The 26,213-nt window shown below is 41.5% G+C and overlaps 2 protein-coding genes across 5 annotated transcripts in view; both read right to left on the bottom strand.

Annotated features, from left to right (window-relative positions):
* Nucleotides 1–398: 398 nt before the first annotated feature.
* clasrp (CLK4-associating serine/arginine rich protein) lies at nucleotides 399–12,368 on the bottom strand. 4 transcript variants are annotated; one of them, XM_031860940.1, is made up of 21 exons: nucleotides 12,287–12,368; nucleotides 10,983–11,122; nucleotides 10,163–10,260; nucleotides 9,354–9,455; nucleotides 8,457–8,536; nucleotides 8,172–8,256; nucleotides 7,926–8,059; nucleotides 7,275–7,371; nucleotides 6,934–7,012; nucleotides 6,776–6,849; nucleotides 6,635–6,676; nucleotides 6,265–6,540; nucleotides 5,494–5,823; nucleotides 5,219–5,401; nucleotides 4,309–4,348; nucleotides 2,568–2,628; nucleotides 2,359–2,417; nucleotides 2,183–2,229; nucleotides 2,008–2,099; nucleotides 1,787–1,811; nucleotides 399–1,029 (listed from the first exon to the last, which is right to left on the bottom strand). In XM_031860940.1, exons 2-21 carry the CDS (start codon nucleotides 11,079–11,081, stop codon nucleotides 987–989), a joined length of 2,046 nt encoding a protein of 681 aa, XP_031716800.1. In that variant the 5' UTR covers nucleotides 11,082–11,122; nucleotides 12,287–12,368; the 3' UTR covers nucleotides 399–986. The 4 variants fall into 4 exon arrangements, with proteins under 4 accessions (XP_031716800.1, XP_031716799.1, XP_031716802.1 ...); XM_031860939.1 differs by having other exon boundaries at nucleotides 10,983–12,349; XM_031860942.1 differs by lacking the exon at nucleotides 399–1,029 and having other exon boundaries at nucleotides 1,036–1,811.
* Nucleotides 12,369–15,106: 2,738 nt separating this feature from the next.
* Nucleotides 15,107–26,213, bottom strand: part of LOC116390816 (protein jagged-1b) — a 40,364-nt gene continuing 29,257 nt past the window's right edge. Inside the window, exons 7-14 of the mRNA XM_031860916.1 lie at nucleotides 25,355–25,474; nucleotides 24,705–24,818; nucleotides 21,292–21,405; nucleotides 18,709–18,822; nucleotides 18,230–18,276; nucleotides 17,766–17,942; nucleotides 16,536–16,686; nucleotides 15,107–16,443 (exon numbers count right to left, since the gene is read on the bottom strand). Coding sequence (XP_031716776.1) covers nucleotides 16,004–16,443; nucleotides 16,536–16,686; nucleotides 17,766–17,942; nucleotides 18,230–18,276; nucleotides 18,709–18,822; nucleotides 21,292–21,405; nucleotides 24,705–24,818; nucleotides 25,355–25,474 — 1,277 coding nt within the window. The 3' untranslated portion in view covers nucleotides 15,107–16,003. The remainder of the gene's footprint in view (nucleotides 16,444–16,535; nucleotides 16,687–17,765; nucleotides 17,943–18,229; nucleotides 18,277–18,708; nucleotides 18,823–21,291; nucleotides 21,406–24,704; nucleotides 24,819–25,354; nucleotides 25,475–26,213) is intronic.

The raw sequence follows: 26,213 nt of genomic DNA, 5'->3' as shown, positions 1-26,213 counted from the left end.
GATTTCCCCACAGGTGTCTCCCAAACTACAACAAGAGGAGCACTCCTTTCTCCTTCTCTCGTTGGTCAGGTGTGACTGTTATAAAACCACAGAAACTCCGAAAAATGCCCCAAAAGTGAGAGATCGTCAGTAACAAGATGCCGCAGTGAGGCACCTTTCGCTGCACAACTGAGATTTGTCGCCACCTACCGATAAAAAAAATACACTGCAAGAAGTGAAAAACTTCTGAGGATCTTCTTATGTTTGTTGCTAATTTGTGACCTACATTTGATCAAATATTTAAAAGGTATGCAGACCAAATGCAAAACCTAAATATCCAACGAAACTGTTTATTTGGGTAGAACCTGTAAAAGCAACAGGGATTTTAGAGACGGGGGGGAAAAAAAGAAAATGAGCAAATCATTTCAAAGTTCATTTTATTTGTTGTTCTGTATTTGACATTCGATATTATTGAAAACAAAAGAGTTATTTGCTGCTGTTAACCGGTTGGCAGAGGACAGAGTACAAAAAGAGGGGTTGATAGACTGAATTCATACATTGACTTCATGTTCTTTAATAAAGACGTTTGAAATGGATGTGTATAAATATCTCATGAAACCTGTTTAAAATGGTCTTTAGTGAGAGATAAAAGGTGAGATATTGCTTCGTATTATGTACTCTGAAATAGAGAAGGGCCGGTCAGGCAGAAAAAGGAAAAAAGGAGCATGCAGAATAAGAAACCAGAAACTCATTTAACAAACCTGTAGTCTCTTTACACGATGAAGCACAAATGAAAAGGGCAGATCAAACTATGCTTGGCTCAAACAATTGGCTGTGTAGTTAGTGAAACTAAAGGCATCACAGTCAAAATGTAATATTCTGTGGACACATACCAGAGAACATAGTGTTCAGTCCATCGCTTCATATTGTAATAGGCTGCTTGTTTGACAGAATGTGTGCTCATGACAAGGTTTTGTTTTGTACGACGCGTCCATGTTTTCCACAGCTCAGTGTCGGTAGTGTGGACTCCGTGACCGGGAGCGTGACCTCCTGGAAGAAAAGAAATACATATAAATCAGTTTGAAGGTGAAAGCAGCACAATCTGACAAACATCCTGAAGAAAATATGCAAGTCTGCGTATTAAAGAGCTCTTCATATTTTGGTCGTTGGGCTACTCGTGTGAAATAAGACAACCCAGTCAGTTTCTTTTTGTGGGCTGCCTAGATCAGAAAACATGTGACTCTACAAGCTATTGGGAGTTCACTCCACTTCCTCGTTCACGTGTAGGCTCATTAGAATAAACCACCCACAGTTTGGGAACTACCTTCACAAAAGTGAACCATATCTTTCTTGCAAGCCAATCAGAGCAGACTGGGCCTTTTTGCTTGAGGGCTTAAAGTCTTCCACGCTACCATGGAGCGTTTCAGACAGAGGGTGAACACACAGGTGTATTCAGACAGACGACATAAGAGAAATAATGTGTTTTGTGAACATTAGAGGATGTAAACATGTTCTAGTAGAGACCTAAGTACAAGTATAAACCTAAAGATGAGTATGATATTTCCCCTTTACACCAAACTTTTGAAAAGTTTGAGGTATTTTCTTTGACTTTAGGCTTTAAGTGGATTAATTTCTGATCCCGGCTCCACTTCTCTCTCAAGACTTGACACACTGATGTGTTGCGTGTAAAGGCACTGTGATGAGCCGCCTTTGAGACGGTGCTTGTGCATTAATGTGAAACGTCTCCCATAATATAATTCATTCTGCTTCATTGGAGCTGTGTAGATTCTTGTAGCTTCTCACATACCTTCTGTGTGAGTTGTGCTCTCGGCCTGAGGGGACAGAGGACACAGAGACACCATTAAACAGTATCATGGCAGAGCATCTTAACGTCTGCAAAACTGTCAGAGCAGACACTGATGCCAGCAAATCAGACAAATAAAATGTAAGACTGTGCTCACACACAATAAACTAAATTATTTTATTCGTTCCATATGGCTGTTTGTAATCAGAAACCTAAAGTCTTACCATATTTGGAAGGAGAAGGAGAAGGCGAGTGGCTCTGTCGCCCGTACTGTCTTTCCCATTCATCCCTCTCTTTCTCACGTCTCTCCCGCTCCCTAAACGCAGAGCCTCTGGGTCAGACAGTTGCAACACACAAATACCAAACAGTCCTCACACACACAGACACTCTGTCTCTTACTTCATGCGTATCTTGCGTGCCATGGCTCGTAGCTCTCCCTCCCGCTCCTGTAAAATAAACACTCAGCAATGAGTGGAGATACAGGGTGACAGAGTCCGTTTCTGCCCGATATTAAAGTACACACACACACACACACACACACACACACACACACACACACACACACACACACACACCTGTCGTTTGTTTTCCTGCTGCTGGATCTTCACCTGAGCCGCTCTTTTATCCGCCTTGGCTGCAGGACAAGAAAAAAAAAAAAGGAAATCGGGGGCGAAAAAACAACAACTTTGTTATTTGCATAATGTGACATAATTGCCAACAGATACATGTCAACATGTTTCTTAACTTGTGCACCGACACGGACACCCTGTTCAGTTGTACTCACACTGCTTGTTGAGGGCCTTCTGCATTCGTAGCTTCAGCCGCTCCTGAGGAGTTATCTTGGGCTGCAGGTGACACAATTGTGTTAGCACATCATTTCAAAGCCGGACAAAAGTGTGTGTCAGCGTAAGGGTGTGTGTGTGTGTGTGTGTGTGTGTGTGTGTGTGTGTTTAAGAGAGAGGATCAAAGACAACGCTGTCATACAATTATAATACTATCACCTTTATGTACAGTAGCTTGTGGAGATAAAGAGGCAGCAGATTCATTAATTACGTGCGATGTTTGATGAGTCGACAAGCACACTTGAATCTTACAAGCTCTGTGTCTGTGTGTGTGTGAGAGAGAGAGAGAGAGAGAGAGAGAGAGAGAGAGAGAGAGAGAGAGGCAAACTGCTGCTGTAGCTCAAAGCTGCTACATAGGATAGTTTAGAAGCAGGACAGGATCCAGTCACATAAACCTTTACACTTAAATATATTTATATTATGAACCCCCGTCAGCGAGAAAAAGGGGAGGGGGAGTGTCAAAAAGTGAAACAACGACAAGTACAGGTTCGGTGAGTTTGGAAAGTTCAGAAAGAGCCAGTGGCATTTGGTTACGGACACACCCATCGCTGGGCCGTTTGAACCTGGTCAGGCAAGAAAGACTGCAGGTCACAACACTGCAGAGAAGAAGATTATTACTTCCACTCTGTCTGTTGGAGAATATTCAAAACCTTTTCTTCTTTGCCAGGAAACGCAGCGAGCAGCTTGTTCAGGACTGCAAACGGTCAAGAACGTTAGAATTTAACAACAAATAAATGTGTTATTTAGTCTTAAAGAGACGGTCTGACATTTTGGGAAACACACATATTCCCTTTCTTGTCCCTGTACACTAAATATGAAGCTACCATGAGAAGGAAACACAAGCTCAGTAATTTACACGTTATTTCTTCTAGATATAGTTTGGCATAAAAAAAGTGATTTTCATTTTACACTTCAGTTTTGTACGGATTAAACAAAGGAGATATATGTGTATTAGTGAGCTTGATAGATGCTGGAAAGCTTATTTTGTTACCTTTGAACTGTTTCCAGTGGCTTCATATTTAGGCTACAGACATGAGACAGGAATGAAGTGTCCCAGTATTATTATGTGGAACATAAGTTTTAGTTTTAGTAAGAGCGTGCTCTGCTGCTTGTTAAAACAAGCCCCAAGACGGCTGTCCATAGCACGCCCATCTCGTCTTTCCATCAGAGATGAATCAAGCATCTTGGCCAACACTGAGTCACAAGTTGGAACAAGACACATGGTCAGAAACAAAAAGAAGAAATCTTCTTCCTCTTAGGGGCCATTGATGTGTGACGCACTGACGTGTACATGAGACTACAATACAGATACAAAGACGCCGCACTCTCTCACGCGCACACGTATATATGTCTACATGCACGCACAACGCACACTAAGAGCAAGACAATAACGACGTCACAGGGTGCTGAAATGTTCACTCCATACGGAGATGGCAGCATTAATTCAGTCTGTCATTTCTCAGCGGTGGCAAGTTTCTTCTCAGCCCAACGCTTGAGAAGGTGAGGAATACTGTAATGGAAATTGCAAAATAGATGACAGGCTTTTGATTGCAGTGCATGTCCACTTTGTGGGCAACAATGGCTTCTACATCCCAGTCTGGTGGACAACCATGTCAGCCTGTCAGGGATGAGGGAGGCGTAGGCTTTAGCAAGAAAACCCAGCTAGATCAAATTCTTACTGACTTTGGCAGCTCCCGTCTCTTTACCACCCGGAGTATCAGGCCTGGAGACGGGGACAGAGAAAGGACAATTAGCTGGGTTGATGCAGACATTATCATGTTATGGTATACATAAGGCATTAATAAACACATGATATCATTCCTGTGGCTTGACAACACTGTATGGATCTATGGAATAGGTTTCATTTCTTTCTCTAGATTCTGTGCTTTACATTATTCTGACTTCTTTGTTTAAGCACATTGCCATCAGAAAAATCTAAACATGGTGGATGAATACAATTTTAACAACGGATGAGATAAAATGTAACATTTTAAAAATAGCAATGATGTAACAAAACATTTTTGTTTATAAAAGAAAGTGAGTCAATACGGTTATAAAACAAGACCGCCTTTTGTAAAATAAAGTGCTCTAAATTTAGCTGTTGGTGTTAAATTCCTCAGTTTTTTTGGATGACTAAGGGTCGCCCCTTCCCCCAGGTTTCTCCACGACAGGTCAGATCTTCAGCCTGCCAGGTGATGCATCGGCGAGCCTTTGAACAGCGAGCGCTGAACCGACAGCAACTTGCCTCTGATCTGGGGCTTTAGTCAGAAAGCTCCAAAAGCTATCGGCGAGTATGAAATCCGGCTAACGTTGTGTAGTGTGAACTATGCTAGCCGTCATAAAAGGCCTCTTCAACTGTGTGTGTGTGTGTGTGTAGGATTTGAACCTCTCTCTCTGTGAAACACTGACACACAGCAGAGGATAGGAGCAGTGTGTCCGTAAATTAAACTTAATCATAGTTTCATTTTCTGTTCATTCTGCTTGGGCGCTGTGATGAAATCGCTTCTGATGGAACGTAAAATGTGGATGCAAATTATGAAAATCAGGGTTTTGCCAAGAGCACAGGACTACAGTGGATGGGTGATTGTCTTACTTTCTTAGCTTGTCACGGACGGTGTTGGTAGAAGGCAGGTCTCCTCTGTGAGGGGAGGGGCTGAGGTTGAGGCGACTGGGGGACAGAGAGGGACTGCGGCTGCCGCTGTCTCCCCTCCGGTGGCCTCCACTGTTCCGACCCCCTCGCCTCGAACTGCCCCCCTGCCGTGAGCTGGAACGGGACCTGACAGAAAACAGAAAGCGAGCATGTGTCACTGCCATGTGTGTTGCAAAACAGTAACTGCAGCACTGTTGGGAGACACCGGGGAGTCTTACCTCGTCCGTCTGCGTGCTGAGAATCGTCTCCTGTCTCGATCCCTGTCCCGGTCTCGGTCTCGGTCTCTCTCTCGCTCTCGGTCTCTGTCGGTGGACCGCGATCGTGTCCGGTCCCGTCTCCTCCAGGATGCGGCCCCTCCGTTCCCTCCTCTACCCCGGGAGTGAGATCTGGAACGCCGTCTCGACCGCGATCGGGTCCGGGATCGGCGCCCCTCCCTTCCCCCGCGTCCGCGCCGGGTACGCCGCGAGCGGGAGGACGAGCGAGAGGTGGACTGAGATGAAGAGCAGGAGGAGGAGGAAGGGGAGCGACTGGAGGAGGACCTTCGTCTCCTGGACAAACAGAGACACGCGGTTTTAGTAACAACACCAGCCCAGCACCTAGCCTATTGTCAGAATACTTCTGGTTTCTTGTTTTTTTCACATGCTGGACTTTGTAGAGAGGTATAAATAAGCAAATATCAAAATCTCATATACTTGCATGGTATACGATATGATATACTCATTGCTTTGCCATAATCTGACATGCACAATCATAAACTAATTCAACCTCACCCTATAGTACATGCAGAATAGGTCCATTTGTTCTTTAACAGCAACTTTCTGCACTGACAATTTACTTGATCAAAAACTGTGATCCACCTCACCTACCACAAAAATCAGTATTTCATCGTCAGTATTCTTTCTGCCTCAACAGCTGCAGTCAATTCAACAGACACAAATTCAACTGTACGAGGACAATAACTAATGGAAGGAAGCCGGAAAGTTACCGACCGGGAGCCCCTGCTATGACCTGCAGGGTGTTGCAAGTTGGAGGGGACGTGTCCAGAGTGAGGGGCACTTGTTTTTGTTGCTGCTGCGGCGGCGGCTGCTGCTGCTGCTGCTGTTGCGGCGGCGGCGGTGGCGGCTGCCGCTGCTGCCGCTGCTGCCGCTGCTGCTGCGGCTACTGCTTCATCGTCGCTGCCTCCGTAGCTGGTGATGAAGGTGATCTTCTCTGGACCAGGAGAACGAGAGCGTGACCGCGACTCAGAGCTAGACTCTGACTCTGGCCTGAAAGAGAGATCAGAAAACAAAGTTCAGATGTAAATACGGACTCCACAAAGCAAGAAGTTAAGAACAAAAAAGGACAAAACATTCAGCTCACCGTTTATAGGGGTCGTATGTTGGGCTGTCTCTCCTTGCATAGCTGAAATACAGGAGAATTATGTTATTAGCTAAACACGCTTTGAGGCAAGTTTATTGTTAAGGAGGAAATCCCCAGTAAAAAAAAAAAAAACTATTTTACCTTGGTGGGCTGATCTGTCTCCCTTTTAGTCTCTTCTCTCTGAACTCTCTCCGTTGTCTGCGAGAACGCCGGCCCTGAAATGACCAAATGTGTTACTTATTAAATCTCACATAGCAATCACACGACACACTCGTATTTCTCAGTGGATGTTATCTTACAGAGTACATGGCCTTCTCAGCCTCCAGCGCCTTGGCGTGTTTGATGGCCTCCACTTCCTCCTTATCTTTCCTCAACATCCTGATAAACAGGTCACGGTGCTCAAAGTCAAACGGTGTCACAATAACAAAATCAAGAGTGTTGTATATTTATATTTTTAAATGCTTATTTAAATATACACATGAAAAGTCAACGACAGAGACATACAGTTGATTTTGGATGAAATATTCAGATGGAAAGTCACTCGGCTTTTACAAAAAAGCTAAATTATAAAAGCAAAAGAATCTCAATGACGGCACATTACAGCCTTTGAGACATGACGATATAATTACTGATATGTTACCTAACAAAGTCTCCTTCAGCCATTCCATATGGGGTTGCAATTTTGTTTAGGTCCAACTCCTGTTCCTGATTCAACTCATCAACATCAACCTCCACATCTGCACACGCACAAGAGGACAAACACACACACACACACACAAGAGGAAAATATTGAATTGTCATGCTTGATGGAATAATAATTTCTAGATATGTTACAAACTGACTGACTTTGACTAAATATGTCAGTCAATCTTTTTTTCCTGTGACTAAGACGAAGATGAGACGTCATTAAAAACTAACTGTGAATATAAACATCCAATATTGTTGACAAAAAAAAAAAAAAGTAGTTTAAAATACGTCAGGACTACACCGGCAGCACACGAGTACAGACAATAATACTCAGAGTAACTTACTTAGGTTAAAGTTAACAATGACAACAGCACGGCTTGGGAGAAAGAAGGTGATATTTTGACTAAAACTATACTAAAATATCTTTGTTTTCCTTTGACTGAGATTAGATTTAAATACCCAGACCTTGAGGCAACTAAACAAAGCAAGATGAGGTTGACTACATCTGACTAAAACTAACATTTCTGCTCTGCATCCTTTTTCTGAATAACCATTTTGGTTAATCTCTGAATTATTCAATTTCCTGATGTGTAAGTTTCCTCACCGATATCTGGGATGCCTTCATCCTCTTCGGATTCGCTCTCTGAATTGTCTTCATCTTTGTCTGACTCGGGGTCTGGCTCCGCCACGGTGCTGTCTTCATAGGTGTAACCAATAGAGGCCTTCTTTTCAGCCAGTCTGCACAACAGGAGCAAAGATTCAGAAATGCATCGCAAACCTAAAACTCTAAGAATCATCGATATAAATGCACAGTGGGGGGGGACATTTTAAAAACATTATAGTGACATACTTTTTCTTCTCGTCCTCATTTGGTTTCTGCAGGCCACCGTAGAGCTCATCCAGGTAGATCTGGTACAAACACTGCTCCTCAGAGACTGTGGGACAGCAGGGAGTTTAAGAGCACAACGCTGCAAAATGTTCCCACTGAGGGCAGATTAACAGACTATTACAGGCACGTTAGGAACACGAGCATTAACAGTGGCTTCACAGTGTTGCAACATGAGACCTAATGTTTAATGCAATGTATTAGTCGAATGAAATTCAACTTTTCAGCTATGAAGTTTGTGATACTCACTGTTTGCAAAGTCATTCTGCACCAGGCCTCTGTATCGCTCATAATTGCACTTTCTCTCCTCCATCTCCTGCTCTGTTGTTCTGTACGAGACAAAGAGCAGAAGGTTGTTTTGTATTTCACCACTTTCTCTGAGCAGGTTTTACTTCCATTTGAGCCTGAAACATGAATCTGAAGCCGTGTAGAGGGAGAAACTGAAAAGATAATCTCACCAATGACCCGTTGAATTACTTAGTAACACAGTTATTATTAAATACAGTAACAACTAGAACAACTGGTACTGGTTGTAAAATGCACCACTATAAGAGTAGAGTAACAAGACTGGGGTGACAGTATTGGGTAGAACAGAGTTAAAACATTCAGAAAAAGGTTTATTTTATATTATATGAGATAGGAAATGCATTCAACAATGGTGTAACCCTAACCCTCATGATGCAATGAGAAATGAATGTAAATAAAACCATGACTTTCACAATGAAAACTTCACAGGAGGTATTTAAACATACCTACCAAACAAGGCAAACGATTGTTGCATACTATACAATACAGTTCATTTACTTCTAACTACAAAGCAAGGAATCTCTGTCTGTGTCCTCCGCATTATATCTCGAGAACTGTTCATCCGATGTACCTCACATATGGCAGAGCATATGGCTAAGAAAAGCCGAGGATATGCAGTGTCGAAGTGCAATTTGGAAATGCAACACGTTCAATATTGATCAATTATAACAAGCTAAACAAGCTATAGCGCTGTGAAAATGACGGTACTTTCTTGTAACCATGACTTGTGTTCTCTTTTAAATCAAGTGCCCCAAATATCAAAATGTAGAATAATCTATGAATAATCTGTCAATGACAGATTCTGGATTCAGTGTTACGTGAAGTAACTTTAAGACTTACGATGTGCTGAGCAGCGGAGGCGTGTAGGTGGGGATGTAGTCCAGGTGAGCCCTCACATCAAACCTGTCAATCATGTTGTTGGCGTCTCCCTGCCACGGCATCCTTTTGACAAAACAAGAGAGAGACAGAGATATTCTGATCAGCAACACTGACCTGACGGAAAAGCATTGATTTCATCTCTGACTTTCTGGAGTGCTGCCATATTATTTGACTTCATTGACCACTAATCAGTCAAAGTGATTAAAGGTTTATATAAAATCTACTTAAATAAATAATAAATGATACAATGACAATGCTAAGATAGCCCTACATAAGTGTTTAATTACATGGCATTTGATAAACGTTAAGGTTTATATAGAAAACAATGTTGAAAAATGTATTGGTTAATGTACATTAACATTTGCTGATGTTATGGCTTTACTCAATCTCTTTTTGTAGCTTTCATTGTTTTTCACTTTCATTGAATTAGACCCACAAGTCAAATAATTTACATATACAGGTTGTCTGTTCTTACCAACTGTTTGACGCTATTGTGCCCAGGATTGAATTAGGTTGTATCAAAATATTTGATTTTCATTCACGATAACCGTCATCCGACTCTTTATTTGACTGGATTTCTACAAGTCAGTCAGTGTTTCTCATCATCTAAAGGGGACTGCTGCTCTCGGGTAGTGTCAACACTCAATTATCTTGACTATTTAAACCTGAAACTAATTATTCTGATTGCGTTTAAAATAAAATTCAGGTTTTAGACTTTAAGCCCCACTTTTCTTGGAATGTGGTGAGTGTGTGTGTGTGTGTGTACTCACATGTTGATGGGGCTCTCTGCAGCCATCGCCACAGCAGGATCCAGGTGGATCTTGTAGGCTCGGCCATGAACCTGCAGAAACTGCGCTGGATCTTTTTTCTGTTGAGACAAAACGAGCGGCAGTCTGAAGACAATAAAATGGCATCTTGTTACGAACTAAATAAAACAACTAACCAAATTGCGAAAGATAATATGCTGCACAGACAATAAACTCCTCAATGTCGTCTTCTATTCAACCCATAAGGACAATATAGGCTCGTGTATGTGGTGCTTCACAGTGTCTGGTAAAGTGAGGCCCAATCTTGGCTCACAAATCTTTTCGTTATTGTGCAAAATGCTGACGCAAGAGAGTTAGTGTAGTCATCTGTCATCTTAGGTCTAAATGTGGCTCTATATTTTCTGTTTGCTGCTGCCTTTAATTGAACAACATTCAATTAATATATTAATCAATTTCCTGCATTTCTGCATTTTCTTAATTGTTTGTAAATCTCCTTTTCTTTTGCCTTATGTTTTGATGCTTTTAATGGTTTTATGTGAAGCACTTTGAATTACCTTGTTGTTGAAATGTGCTATACAAATAAACTTGCCTTGCCTATGTAGACAGCCAGAACAAAAACCAACTAGCAGAAATAGAAAGCTAGCAGGAGGTGAAGGAGTTTCAGCCAACGCATCAGAGCCTACTTAAAGCTCGAACCGGTGCCTCAACAGAGAGAACAACTGAGGCAAGATCAGGAAAGATGAGATTCTGGAGCACAGGAACTCGTGCCACAGAGCTCCACTGGATACGTCGCTCAGATCTGTTGATTAAAGAAGTCTCTTACTATCTTCTCGTAGTACTCCCGCCGTCGCTCTCCACGGCGTTTGTAATCTACCATCATGCCACGGAGCTTGCGCTCATGTTTGCGGGCCTCTTGCCACATGACGGCTCCGCTGGGGGTGGGGGCGCGGCGTGGCACGGCTGCTGTAGAGTGGAAGAGCGAGAGGAAACATGAGAGAGGAGAGCGAGGGAGGAAGAGAAAGAGAGCACACAAGGACATGAAGAAATGCAGCACAAATATGGATGTGGAAGAGGCGTCGAGTGAAAGAGACAGATGTAAAAAAAGACTACTTTTCTTAAAATAAATATTTGACCGAGACAAGCTGTACAGATAGAGCTCAGAGAATACTGCACATAACCACTTCTTACTAAAATAATAAACCACAATCAATACATCTAAGAGCACAACACAGAGACTTTGTTTTACACAAACACAAAGTGTGACTCTCAATCTTCTCAAGTACTGATAACATCAGGCAAGCAATATCTCAGACTAATTTGTCTGCGGTATTATTAATGATATTTTTTTCTATTTTACTTGTGTTATTAATACTGTGGGTCAAGCACATTGTGCTTAAACAAATCAGTGGCATAGATATATTTTATATTCTAAATGTATTGATATCAAAAGGAGACAAACACATTATTTACATATACTTTCTGGTATGATTTCCTTATTACTCAGCTCTGACTAAAGACGATATGTTCTAACTAATTTATAAGTGAATTGATAGTTTTAGTCACTTCCTTGTGTACTAACCCTGACTGCAGCCCATACTATTTGTCGTTGCAGTGGGAAGTGACGTTCAAGATAAACTAAACTAAAGCGAATACTTTTTGCACATTACTGCCAATGCTTTATAGATAACCGCCTCTCCGTTTTGTCACATGCATTATTTGTGTTTAGTAGATCAACATTACAGGAGCAGCTAAAATGTGCTAACACAGCAAACTACCGAGGTCCAATGTCATTGTCACGCTCATTTAAGTTACACAACAGCCCTGTTTGTGCATTGTTAACTTCACTTAATTCTGATATTCACGCACCCTTCATATCACGTTTAGGGTTTTCAGATGTCAAACAGCAATGTCTTTATAATTAGCGGAGGTGTTTGATAGCATGCACATCGGCCTGACTGCGCATGCAGCGGGCCTGTTAACGTTAGACAGTTAGCATCACAGCTAGCCTAGCTTAGCTTTAGTTTAGCTAGTTTTCAAAGACGTCAGGAGCAGCGCGTGTATCGCAGCCTCTTTAACACCAACAACACACGCAACACAATGTGCTTCGTTTTCAAATTCACGTCGTACCTGTTTTACTGACCACCAACACACACTTGGGTTGTTTTCGGTCTGTCGAGGGCGACGCTAGCGGAGTGTCACACGCCTCCTTCTTCTTCTTCTGCTTCTGCTTCTTCTTCGTCTTCTTTGACTTGTAATGGCGGTTGGCAAACAACTTTGAGGTGCATTACCGCCACCGGTTGGACTGGAGTGTCGATCAGTAGTTTAACAGTAAAATAAACAAAATAATACAAATTAAATTATTTCTATTACTCCTGTTACTTTTAAATAAGTCATCAGAATATTTGGTGTCCTCCATGATGTCTTTCTTAGCAAGTTCCATTGTGTAAGTTTGCGTTTTTCATCATTCAACCCTGATATTAACTTATTTCGTTCTTCATCAGATCTATTTCAGTCTATCAGTATATGTTGGACAGTTTCCAGTTTATTGCAGTGCATACATGCTCCAGTTGGATGTTTGCATACTCTATGAAGTGTTTCATTTAAATCTGTATTCCTTAATCTCAATCGGTTAATGCCCTTTTCTTCTCTTGGGCTCTTGCTCTGTATGACTCCCACTCCAACATGTTTTTTAATATTGTAGAGATGTCATCCTGTATCACTCAAGTCCCAGTATTCCTGCCATGTTTTGTGTATAATCCTTTATGATACTCTTAACTTCAGCTTTACTTAACGGTTTATGTATATCAATTACCTTTATACGCTTTAGTGACTGTTTGGCCAATACGTCAACTGTCAATTTCCCCCCCCCCCCTACATGAGACATCCAGCCCCCTCCAAAGTACCCTGAATAAAATATGATTTTGCATATGATATCCTGGTGTACTTGTACCTGTCTTGATTATTTCCATTGTATGCAATGTTTGATTCCACATTTAATCAAATACTAGTCTAGATTATCATGTATTAGGCTATTAGGTTAAGATACCCACCAGTCAAGTAATTCAAATTAGACCCATCTTTACCAGCTGAAACATTCAAGTATGTCTGATGTATGCATTAATACATCAACGATTAATTAAATATCACATTGTAAATATGCTGTTGTTTAAAGTAGCCTGTTAGTCCCAAGAGTTGATAAATGTTCTTTGGTTCTGTTTACTCATGATGTCCCTGTCATACACTATTTAAAAAGTGGTTTTGACGTTTGTGTACCTGCTGTGGCCACAAGATGTCCCTGTAACACAGGAGAAATGCCCATAACTTTGAAGTCATCACCACTTTTGAGATTACCCTGGTGTAATGAAATAAAATGTGAACAAACAGTATGTATTTGTGAACAAATACTAAATTCTGCAATCCAGAATTGACATGAATGATGCTTCTCCTACAAAGAAGCATGCCGTCAGTGGGCTGGTGCCTGGCATCCTGGTGCATACAGCAGGTGTAGAGAAGGCCCGAGTACTTTGTGCATATGTTAAACTCTTATTTCCCATGTTTCCTCCTGACCAGGGTGGTGACAGGAAGCATGTGTCCATTTCCAGCCTGCTGCTCTTTGCACAGGCCAAAGGTTACATTTGTCACATCCATTTGCCCATAACTGTTGCTGCTGTGACCCTGCAGCCACTTTACACTGGCCCGACATAAAACCCTTCCTTTCACATCCTTTCACATATTATCACGACACACATAGATGAAGGGGGTTGCAGCGTACATACAGTACACTGCCACAAACTGTACATGTTGTATGTTGTATTTTGCATGTTTTTATATTAATAGATACAGTATATTTGAGCTGTTTTTGTTGTTATACCTCACGTGTTGCACTTAGAAACTCCAAGTTAATGATTATAATTAATTTACAATTACACACCACTGAGGTTACAAGAGGGTGTACTGTAAGTTTGACCAACTTTCAACAACAAACAAGTTTCTCATAACTACACAGTCGTTCTCTAGGAAGACTCGGGTTAATCAGGTGGTTTGCCATTATTTTCCTACACTGTCAGCAACATTGTTGTGTGTCAGAAAGAGAGCGAGAGAGACTGTGAGTGGCTGTGAGCTGTGCTCCGTCATGAAATATCTTCCTTTAGGACAGTGATTTGAACAAGACAGCTTATCATAGCATCTGAGAAGTGGACACACACAATCACAAAGGGTAAGAAGTACTTCATGCTTTCTTGCAAAGACCATCTTGATTTGTCATATCACTTTTAAAAATGATGCTGGTTCTCTGTATCCTTAAGTCTGTTTATTGCTGCACCTTTTTCTTATAATGTAAAGCCAACACCACTTGCCTGTTTAACCCTTTAAACAATGATTTTCTCTGTACATTTGTTCTTAAACTGCTTTTAATCTTACAATGAGATAAATATTTAAAGCCTGAAATATTATCTATGGCTGCATAATTTCATATAGTATCACTTCTGCATCACTTACACATTTTTATACAACTCAGCCTTACAAATGTGGCATCCATAAGGTCACTGTAGATGCACTGCTGGTTGCACAAATGGAACAACCTGTGGTTTAAGAGGTTGAAAGACGTTGGACTGTGACAACTGAGCCTGCACAGTTTCTTGAGCTTTTAACTCACTTGAATTACAAACTAATAAATATACAGCAAATGATAACTTCAAATACTACAGTATGTATTCCTTATTGCTCCATCGTGAAATATCCTTGCTTGGGCCTCTGACAATATTTACAACAAAGCTTGTCATCGCATTCCAAACATGCACTTGTTATGCACATATAAAAAGGGCGAGAAGCACTTCACTCTTGCTGACAATAGATAATGATCTCTGTGTGGCAACACCTCCCACTAGCAGCGACTGTAACTCTGGTAATAAATGATTAAAGGCAATAAAAAAATGAAATAGAGTTGGTTAATGCACTTTTATTACAATTCACATGTGCTGGTTGCTCCAAATGGAAAGTGAAATGGGACAAACAGAGCAAAGCAATACAGTGATACTTTCAGACCAAACCACAGTACAAAAAGGGCATCAATATGTACAATATATTCATGTACAAAAAAAGCTACTTTACACGCAGGTATGAAACAATCATACATCTTCGACAAACTGTAGTATTACAAAGACAATACAGGCAACAGTGTATAGTTTTAAAACAAAGGCTTAAAAGCCTTTAGAGCAGGAGTATGCACCCACTTTGACATATATCAACTTAGTTTTTTTTTCTTAAAGTAAACTGTCCTTCTCCCCCACATACACTCATAATATACATTCTCTCTTTCACTCTCACACACACGACCAGACACAGACACACACATTGAGTGTTAAATAAGCGTCTATTCATTGATCTCAGAGTTCAGTCACAAACAGAAATGGAGGTCTGAACCCCAATCAAATGGCATCATGGACCAGGAAACAGGTTGATAGGCTCCTACAGAGGATTGATCCTCTATTTCCTCTTGACTGTATCTCAGGCACTCCAAGGCAAGTCTTTAAGCCTCAAGAATAAATCAAGAGTCTGATGAGTCTGTCAGTCAAACATCATGCATCTGCTGCCTCTCGTAGTTAATAAAGTCAAAGATGACAACACAGTTAGACTTTTGACCCTTTTACTTAGCAGCCTTCACTCCTCAGGTGTTTTCTGGTGCTATTCGAGCACATAAAGGTCATAAGGTCACCCCATTTTCATAACTGCAACAGTGACACAGTGCAAGAAACTGGAAACAGGTCCCCGTTGGCGAGAGAGTGCGAAGAACACAAAATTAAATAGAACTAAAAAAGCTCCTCCGAGGCCCAAAAGGTTCAAGGGTCAGGCCTCCAGTTCCTGGTTGTCTGTGTAGTTGTAGCGGTTCAACTTCTCCCTCTCCCGGTTTGAAATGTCCAGTTTGGGGCCGTGGGGATGCTTTAGTGCCGGAGACGGGTGTGAAGGTGCTGGGGAGGGTGGCAGTGTCAGTTCAATCTCCTCATAGCAACGCGAGACTGGGGCAGGAGGGGCTGGAGGGTGTGCGAGTGGGGCGGCAGGAGGCAGGAGGGGCACGGGACGGTCCACGTTTCTGATGAGGTTGACAAACTCCCTCTGGTTGTTGATGCCTTCTTCCTGCGGGACGGCCTGCTGCTTTTTCCGCTTTCGATGGATGTGCGAGAGGATGAAGGCGCACGCCGCACAGCCACAGACCGTCACTAAAGCTAGGATGCCTACCAGGATGATGTAGATGCTGACCCCCCCGTGGGTTGTGTCAGACATGGCGCCTACAAGACACGGAGGCAGAGACAGAGAGGTCGGACCACACTTCATAGAGATTTTGTACTTTTATTAAGGCACCCACCCATATTGTTCTTACCTGGACAGTGTTGACCAATGCAGGGATTTTTGAGGTTCATGCACTCGTTACCATAGTAACCCTCGGGGCACGCACACAAGTATCTGCCCTCCATGCTGTGACAGGGCACCCCCTTGTGGCAAGGGTTGGGATTGCACATATCCAATGCTTTCTGAAATCATGGTAAAAAACAAAACAGTTGCAGTTACATCCATTTTGTCAGATCTGTGACAAAGCAAATATTGACCGGCATCTTTAAGCTACTTCCCTTGTTGGAGCTTTATCTGTCGGTATTGTGAGGCTACTGATCCCCATAACCAGTTTAAGTAGATGTAAGACATCTGCCTAAATGTTTAACAAATTAAATGTATTAATTCTCTCTGTATATCGTCTACATATGAGGGTTCATGTATGAGCATCTCTACGTACCTAATGTCTGCCGGACATTTTCCAAAATTTTAAGGTGCTCATTCACATTTTACCAAGAATTTAAAGTAACACGGGTAGAATTACTCAACCTTTGTTGAGTTTAACAACAGCAATTTTATATCACAACATCCATTCACAAACTCTCACACTTGTGCAGTAAAATCCAAATCTCATCTATCCAGTTTATGCTCAGTGGAATACTTCCAAACAGGCATTTTTGCAAAACCTTACTAAGACACTTCTGCATTTACAGTCAACCAAAGTTATTTTTAGAGGGATCTTTGCGAAAATGGATGAATTTTGGAAGGAGTGAGCATTCGACTGTAAAAATTAGATTATACTAATTTTTGGATTATACTGAACAAGTTGTGTGAGAGTTTGATATAGTTTTGCAATTGTTAAACGCGGCCCCTATTTTTGGATTCACATTCACATGCGAGAAAAAACAAGTTTTCTTCAAGAATTAAAGGTAACATACAAATGATCATTTTGGGGTTGAAGTATTCCTTTAAACGGTGTTATGTACCTTACTGGTGCACTTTTTGCAATTAATATTCCATTAAATATATTTAGGTGAGTCTCTTTGGAACAGCTTGACATCAAATGTACAGTAATGTGAACTACTCTATGTGTTTTCAAGATGTAATTAAGAATATCAAAATAACATTCTATATATATTTTTTAATTTTTCATTAATAATTTCATTTGTGTTTTACTGTTTTACATTTCTTTTTATGATTCCACTCTATGAAGTTTTCCAGATTGAAGATGTTTTCAGTCAGCAGACTAGCCTTAAGCTAACATCTATGAAGGTTGTCCAACCTCACAGAAGACTCCTGAATATCCAGTGGGACAGTTGCACGTGAAGGTCCTTCCATCCTGCTCCACACACTGTCCTCCATGCAGGCAGGGGGCGCTGTCGCAAGGAGTCAGACCAATTTGGCAATATTTCCCAGAGAAACCAGGTGGACACAAGCATCTGGACCCTGACATCTGGTCCTACATGGGACAGTATATCGATTATTAGTTAATTATATGTAAAACAGAGAGAGCAATGCTTATATAAGGGGAAAGGGCACTCTGGAGAGACGGTGATTAAAACTTAGTTTCTCGAGTTGTGTAAGAACTTTAAGGTATACGATTGAAGATAATGAATGATAGAAACAATGTGACAATGTCACTACAGTCAATGTGAGAGTGAGAGGAAGACAGTGAAGCTGAGATACGCAGAGAGGACATAGGCACATTAGACAGACAGAGAACAGCAGCACAGCCGGGACTCTCACCTCACAACGTCCGCCGTTCAAACACAAACCCTGACAGCTGCTGTTCCCTAGAAATCAGAGAAAGCATAAACACTATATTAATCTGTCACACGGTGGTTTGATATGTCTGTGTTTATTGTAAACAACGATATACAAAGTGAAAAGAGAACAGACCGTGATTAATGATGTTGCAGTATACTGTGCAACCAGGATGTCAGATTGTATTTTTTACATCACAAAGGAGATGCAGGAGATAATATTAAAAAATGAAACTTCACACTCTTTTTGGTTAGTGTCACATTTTTAGTGTCTTGCAGTGATTCCCTCTGACAGAAGATTGATGGAACTGGCCTTTGAGTGAAATGATCTCCAGCCCACAGGGACTCTGGGCTGCAGGGGAACTGCTGTTTAAACACAAACAGGCTCTTCATCTTACTCTACTGGCTACAGGACAATCGTTCCTCTTTCTTTAATTCCTTTCCTTTCCCTTTTATACTCACTGATGTCACAGTTAGGCCCCGTCCATCCAGGAAGGCAGTCACACAGGTATCCACCGATTAGGTTGCGACAAGAGCGGGCGTGGACGCATATACTCATTTCACACTCGTTGGTGTCTAAAGGGAGAAAGAAGCAGTTTCTAAAAATAAAAATCTGATGAACATTTCATCTTTACTTTAGACATCACATCTAATGTCTCTGATGGATCTAAACCAGATAAACTGAGCACTTCAGTTTCTCTATAATTCTAAATGGACACTTTTTTTTACAGAAATGTATTATTGTTCAGTTAATTGTGCAAAAGCCATCACTATACACAGTAATATTACAAAGTATACAATATGTACTATTATTTATAGGTTGTTGTTTTGGCAGTTGGTATATAGGAAATTAAGTTAAAAGACCCACAAAATGCCACTATTGACCCAATCTATTAATACACCAAAATACCGTTCTCATCTTGTTGCAACCTCTCAAACTACACAAATTACCGTAAACCTCTCACTGAAATGAGATAAAACATCCCATAAAACTACTGAATCTAATCCTGGATGTCTCCTACTGGGCCCCAATGATCTTCAGCCACCTGTTAAATTCAGTTTTGAAGTGGATGCTTGAAGTGAACTGGGGAATGGCTGGGCAGACGCCAGCAGGACGCACACCAGCACTTGGAGACAGAGTGCTTTCCTTTCACAAATATGTTTACGAATGCACAGTACATCCAAAGTAATGCCTTGTAGCATCTTCTTACATCTTCCCTGCACAGACCCCCCTGCTGTATCACTGCTGCTGTTAAGTGTATGTGTGCCTCCTATTCCCACCCTCTGTCACACTGGGAGTGTAAGAAGCCAGGAACCCCCGAGGGCTTGGCTCCGATAGCAGGAGGAGGAGGAGGATTAGAAAGAATGAATGAATAAAGAGGAAGTAGTCAGTCAGTTATAGGTAATCTAAACCTGTTACAGTCAGTGAGAGGTCTATTAGGATTTAGCACCGGTGGAGAACGTGTGTGTGTGTGTGTGTGTGTGTTTTATCTATGGAAAAAGCCTGTGGAGAATATGTAGGGACAGAAGTCGGCTAATAAAAGTGGAACTGATAGAAAGTATAATTGCTTTTCCCCATTTGAGGCACTACTGATGCTCTGCCTCATGGCTCAGGCTATAAAGACTTTTATCACTTGCGTTTGAACACTGTGTATGTGTGTGTGTGTGTGACTCTAAGCTACTGACCTGTGATGTGGAACTATGGGGGATTATCAAGTGTCAGAGTGACATATCACTGTAACACAGAGGAGCAGGAGAGGCTGTCATCCTGAAATATGTCTCACTTTAACTTCATAACCCGCGAGCCTCTGTATGGATTGTGTGTATCCTCTGTGTGTGTGTGTGTGACTTGATCCTGTACACTATTTCCTCCGCTGTACACACAACAACCCTGTGGGACTATACTTGTCAATATAAGTGAATGCGGCCCAAAGTGACGTGACAGTGCATTTAGAGAATACTGATTCTGAGTCAGGATGGCTTGATACGAGAATTAACATGCTGTCGGCCTTTTCTGCCTCTTTAATTTGTGCTTTAAAAGCATATTCCACTTCAAATGGAGCACATGATCACATATTGCTCATTGAAACACAGCCTTTGGAACCAGCTGTAAATTACAGCTCAGATTGATTTAACTTGTTGGAGGATCAGTGTTAAAACTCCAATGAATAGATTCCTTTGAGGATGATAAATATCAGATTTTCTCATTAATAGAACTTTGTGCAAACAACTGTAGTGACAGACTTTAATGATGAAAAATGATACAAACATTATGCTAAACTTCTGAAGCATTACATTCAGATTCGATCCCTTTGCACCAACTGTTGAGTCTTTGCTCCGACCATCAGATCAGTTCAGGTTCAAATGTAATATTGTAGTGATTAGTTGTACAGTAGTTGTACATAGTTCTGCCATCTTCCATCTTTAAAACACTATTTACATCTCAGTTTTCTTTCTTTGCATACATTTCTTCTACTTAAGGCTGTGTAAAATGCTTGAAATCAATATCACAATTTTCAGATGTTGTATCACTATAAGAAAAATATATGCAAAATGAACAGAAACTAAATAATTAAACTGCTGTCAAACCAGTGTACTGTGTTCCACCAGTATGCATCAGGCTAAACCTTTCAAAACAAAACCCTCAATAACTAGTTTGGATTTCCATTTGAAGGCTCCAGAACAGCTGCTGAATGGACCGTGTGGTGAGATTGTTTTGTCGAGGTCAAGAACGAACTATTAATCTCAACTTTGAAGCTGACATGGACCAGAAGTTCTTCAAGTGCACACTGTCTTTTTCTTTTAATTTGAGCATTTTCGTGACTACATCGAGAACAGCTACTAAATGGACCTTGTGTAGCTAATTTGGTCAATAACTGTCATTCATTTCATTTAGCATTATTCATTTGAATAAGAGAGTGGAATGACATCACAAGATAATATTATACCAATGGTTTTGTTTGGGTTCACTAAACAATGATAGTGAATTATTGCCTATCCCTACATTTAGTCTTGATTTAGTCATCATTTGATTTAGACACTGACCCAGCTGGCACGTCCTGCCGGACCATCCAGGCGGGCAGAGGCACCGGTGACCTCCAGGAGCCTCCTGACAGGTTGCTCCACGGCCACAGGGGCTCCGATCACACTGCCTCACCGCTGGGAAGAGAAAATATGGCACATGAACAACTGGAGTGTGTAATGGGAATGTGTGTGTGTGTGTGTGTGTGTGTGTGTGTGTGTGGGGGAATATCAACGAGACACTTTGTGTCTCAATGGGTCTGTGCGATGCCACCGTGTGGATATGTGTGATCTGAACTGTGGCATTGGTATGCGGATGCTTTAGCGGTCCGTGTTTTCATTCTCTTTTCTGCTGCTCTGGTTTCTGTGCAAACAGTGATAAAGAAATCATCTGCTGCACGGACATGGCTGTCGCCTCAAACCTTTCCCAGAGAGGAGGGAGGAAAGAGGTAATTTAAATAAAGGGAAGCATGATGGAGGAAAAAAAGGACAAGGGGTTAACTAGAAATAGAAAAATGGGGCTGCCATGCCTGATTCCACTCCTGTGAGGAGGAATTAAAAACAGATAAATAAATGTGAGGAGCACAAACAGACAGAGAGATGCTCTCATATTAGGGGTTAACCAAGCATGACTTCCTATTACACATTGCATATTTGTGCATTCGTGGCATCATAGTTTTTCCCATTTCCATTCTCTGTGCTATACATCTTTTAGTCAAGGGCTCTCTGTCTCATAACCTTTTGTCATATACCTAAACCTGCAGAACAACCGCTTCCAATCCTCCCGACCCTGACTCCAATAATAACCCAGCCAAGCAAGCAGCACGTCTCCCAAAACTAGATGAGGAATTCATAACAAACATCGAAGACTTTAATTAATATCGGTTACATATATAAATCTAAGTCTGTAAGCAGAGCTGTGTTGTGGTTATGGTTGTCATTCTCTGCATGTCTGACAATCCTCTCACTGTGTATTCCTCAGAGAGACCCCCACAACACACACACACACAGAGACAGAGATAGATGGACTGTTAATCAAGCCAACAACAAATAACAAGAGCAAAAATAAACTAGTGCTGTTTGTCCCTCTCTCCTCTTACTCTCTCTCTCTCTCTCTCTGTAATAAAAGTGTTGACATGCCAGCATTGTTTATCCTGATCGAGGTGAAAGTAGAGGACGTGGAACACTGCTTGTTTACACACGCAGCTCTGACAGACCGTAACCTGTGTGATCCAATCGCACCTGTAGCCACACACACACACACACACACACACACAAGCTCAAACCTGGTGTTTACACTAGTCTATCACACACACGCACACACACACACACACACACAAAGACAGACCACAGGATCGAGCCCATGACTGACGGTTGTGACAGCTCAGTTGTTACTTAGCCGCCAAAATCATTTTTGACCTTTACCCACGCTTGAAAACACGGAAGTGGGAGATCGTACATGGTATGACGGCTGCTGCAAAATGTAATAAAGTGTGAACCGGGGATCGAGATGTGGACAGATCAAACTTTGTGACTCAATGCATGTCTTTAAAAATATTCCTCCAACTGAAGATGTTTACAAATGTGTCTGTAGAAGCTGAGTTATTTAGACTTCTAGAGGCTACTTTAAAAAGGGACATTCCACTTTTGTTGTTTTTTTACACTGAATGGTGACTTTATTCGTAATTAAGTTTACTACTTAGCCTGTGGAAAAAAGCAGTGGATGTGGAACCCCGACAATTTCACCCAAAATAGCTCGGATTATGAGATCGGGATCATGGGAAATGTATGATCCGGTGTTTCTGAGCATGACTCATACTTTCCATTAAAAGTCAGGATATCTCAGCCTTTGTTGCTCTAATTTCTATCATTATTTTAGTCAAACTTGAATTAAATCATTTTTAATGCAAGGATGCACCACTATATTTAATGATTATGTATTTCATCCTACCACACTTCTATATATCTTTATTTTCTCTGTCTTAAGTCTTCGTCTTGCACCCGTGCTTGCATTACATGGCCAAGAGACCAGGTTTCTTTGGCAGAAATCTAGCTGTGTTAAGTTTCTCAGATCTTTTACGTTGATCACAGAAACCATGTTATTTGTTTACGTGACTGTTAAGAATTCAGGTTAGTGCAGAAAACCAACAGTGACTAAAGTGCACATAAATAAACACTGATCGGAAGATAAACACTGAGGACTCTTTGTGTGTTCTGTGATGCAAAATAAAATCTTAATGGTTCCTCATGTGGTACAACAGCGGTTAAACTTTCTTGGAACAGATCGCATGCTATAATGTCATTTTTGTGGCTGAGAATTGCTTTGTCTTCCATGGGCAGCTGGTGTCACTGGTTGCAGAGTCTTTGTAATGGCCAAAGTTAGACGGTCGAGTATTGGATATTTTTAGGAGAAACATCAGCAAACTAATGTCACCACAACTGATGAGGACAAACGCCAACAACAACAACAACAACAACAACAACAACATAGCATTCCTGTTCTAAACACAAGTGTGTATTGTCTTAATAGCATTGGTTTCACTTTCCTCGCTGAGCAAACACAATCTGATAACATTACATTCATTTGGCAGACACTTTGGTCCCAAAACAACATTTCTTTCCCATGAATGCACATCACGAGGGAACAGGATGTCGCCGCACAAATTCTCACGTGTGGGATTAAAGTCTGCTGTTATTCACTGAGTAGTTCGACACTACAGGGCAGAAGACTAGCGATTGATGCATGCTAGTCTTGCAGCTTTTGTACTTTTGTTCTCATCTTGTGGCCAGTAGCTTCCTTGTTATCAGGATCTGCTTTGTGTTTCAGATCTAGTCATTTTTCCATTGTTTCTAATTGCATCAGGAGCAATTTGGGCTTCAGTGTTTTTCTCGTTTTTACTCAACACTTTAATATGTGGACATGAGAGCCCACTCTTACAACAGTGCTACAGCCACACCTGTCTGATCAGGTGACGCACTCTGCTGACATTTGTGAACTCTAATCCACCATATTTGGATCAAAGTCTGGATGTACTTTGCAGGACATCATGTCTGAACGAGGAACACTAGACAATGAGCCCTTGATTCACTGCTATTAAAAAAAAAAATACAATTAACACACAGTTTCACTTCTTGTTACAGTCAATCAACAGAGTTGATTAAAGATGCTCCAACTCACCTTTTCTTGGCAGTGTAAATACTGTTTACACCCACACACACAAAGCCAGAAACGGGGCGAGACAGACCACTGATTGCCGTTTGTGTTCAGGCTAATTTAGCTTCCTCTGTTTGATTGATTAGAGTAACTGACTGGCTTTCATCCAATAACTACCAATCACAGATAATCTCACACTGCCCAGCCCCTCAGCTCAGTGTTTGTGTGTGTGATGAGCACATCTGTGTTTGTGTGCGTGTGCGTGTGTAGCATTGTCAATCACCGTCAGCGCAGGTGTGACCGGTCCAGTCGTCGGTACAAGTACAGCTGAAGCCCGTTGGGTCTTCCACACAGGTGGCTCCGTTCATACACGGTGACGACAAACACGCATGCTCCACTGACGAGAGGAGAGGATGATGAAAAGACAAATTAGGATGTGATTTGACTTCCTCATAATATATTTTTGTAAATATATATTTACTGTTTTCTCCAGGGATGTTCATTGAGTGTCACCTTACACTATAGAACTTGGTACTTTATGAATGTAAAGCGATGTGCACCATGTATGCATCTATGTTCATGTACATAAACACGGGTGTGATAGATACATATGTGTGGATGTGTATAGAGGTGTGTTTCTATTATGCAATGTATGCTTTTTCTATGTCACTTCAGACACCCGGGTCACATGATTGCATCATAATGTATATATCATGACTATTTCTAAGATGGTGAGCTTTAGTCTGATTAAGAGCAGTTTTGCTCAAAATGTCTAGGTGTAATAAATAAGTGGACATTAGAGCACTGCAGTGTGTGAGACGTGAATTTGTGTATTTCATGATCTTTCATGATTTTCATTTCACATTTCCTATCTGCTGCATCCACATACAGTATTTGAACAATTAGTTTTCTGGTACATTGGTACAAACTCACCAATGTCACAGCTGCGTCCTCTGAAACCTTCCTGGCACTCACAGTGGTACTCATTTGGCTCCGTGTTGGTGCAGGTCCCGCCGTTCTTACAGGGCTGGTGGGTGCCACAGTAGTTCAGATCTGAAGTCATAAAAAAAGTATGATTAAAGTATGCAATATTTCTAATATATGTTCATATTTCAGTTCACCGCTCAAAACAGCAGAAAATAAGTGGAAAGGCAACAAAAGATACACGAATTAGGATGAAGATGGATCCAGGTTCACTTCAGTTTGACGCACACACACACACACACACACACACTGCACAGAGGCTGAAGTCCAGGTCCAGGCTCTGTGTGCCGACTAGCCAGACTAGCCAGTAGCTGCAGGGCTTGTTGTCTCCGGTGTTGAAGCTGATTAAAGCTTTCTGTAATGATCTCCTCCATGCCCACAATCTCTTTGTCTCACAACAACTCTTTAAAGAGTCTTTCGGAAGACACAGAAACAGCTTAGGACCCCACCTAGCTAAGAGCCCATCCCCGCTCACATTCACCTTACCCAAGGCTATCGCCTTTCCTCTGCACAATACACCGTCCCGTGGGCTCCCGTATCCCAGCTACAAGTTACAGTATAGAGGGTGAAGCCCTAAAGGAGCTGTGTCTTATCTCATGCAGAGGATCAGTACACCATGCATGGGAAGGTGTGTGAAGAACGACGCCTGACAAACTAATATACTGCACACACAATGTGTCTCTCACACACACACACACACACACACACACACTATTGTATGCAAACCCCTTTCATCTTTACGTGGATGACACGGTTCTGTACTTGTTTCGCTGTGAAAAACAGTGTTTCTATTAAATACTAACAGTAA

The sequence above is a fragment of the Anarrhichthys ocellatus genome, unplaced genomic scaffold (assembly GCF_004355925.1).
Source record: "Anarrhichthys ocellatus isolate YVR2014 unplaced genomic scaffold, GSC_Weel_1.0 scaffold24, whole genome shotgun sequence".
NCBI classification, from domain to species: Eukaryota; Metazoa; Chordata; class Actinopteri; order Perciformes; family Anarhichadidae; genus Anarrhichthys; species Anarrhichthys ocellatus.
The sequence above is the reverse complement of the archived record's forward strand: the minus strand, read 5'-3'. Positions and strand labels throughout refer to the sequence as shown.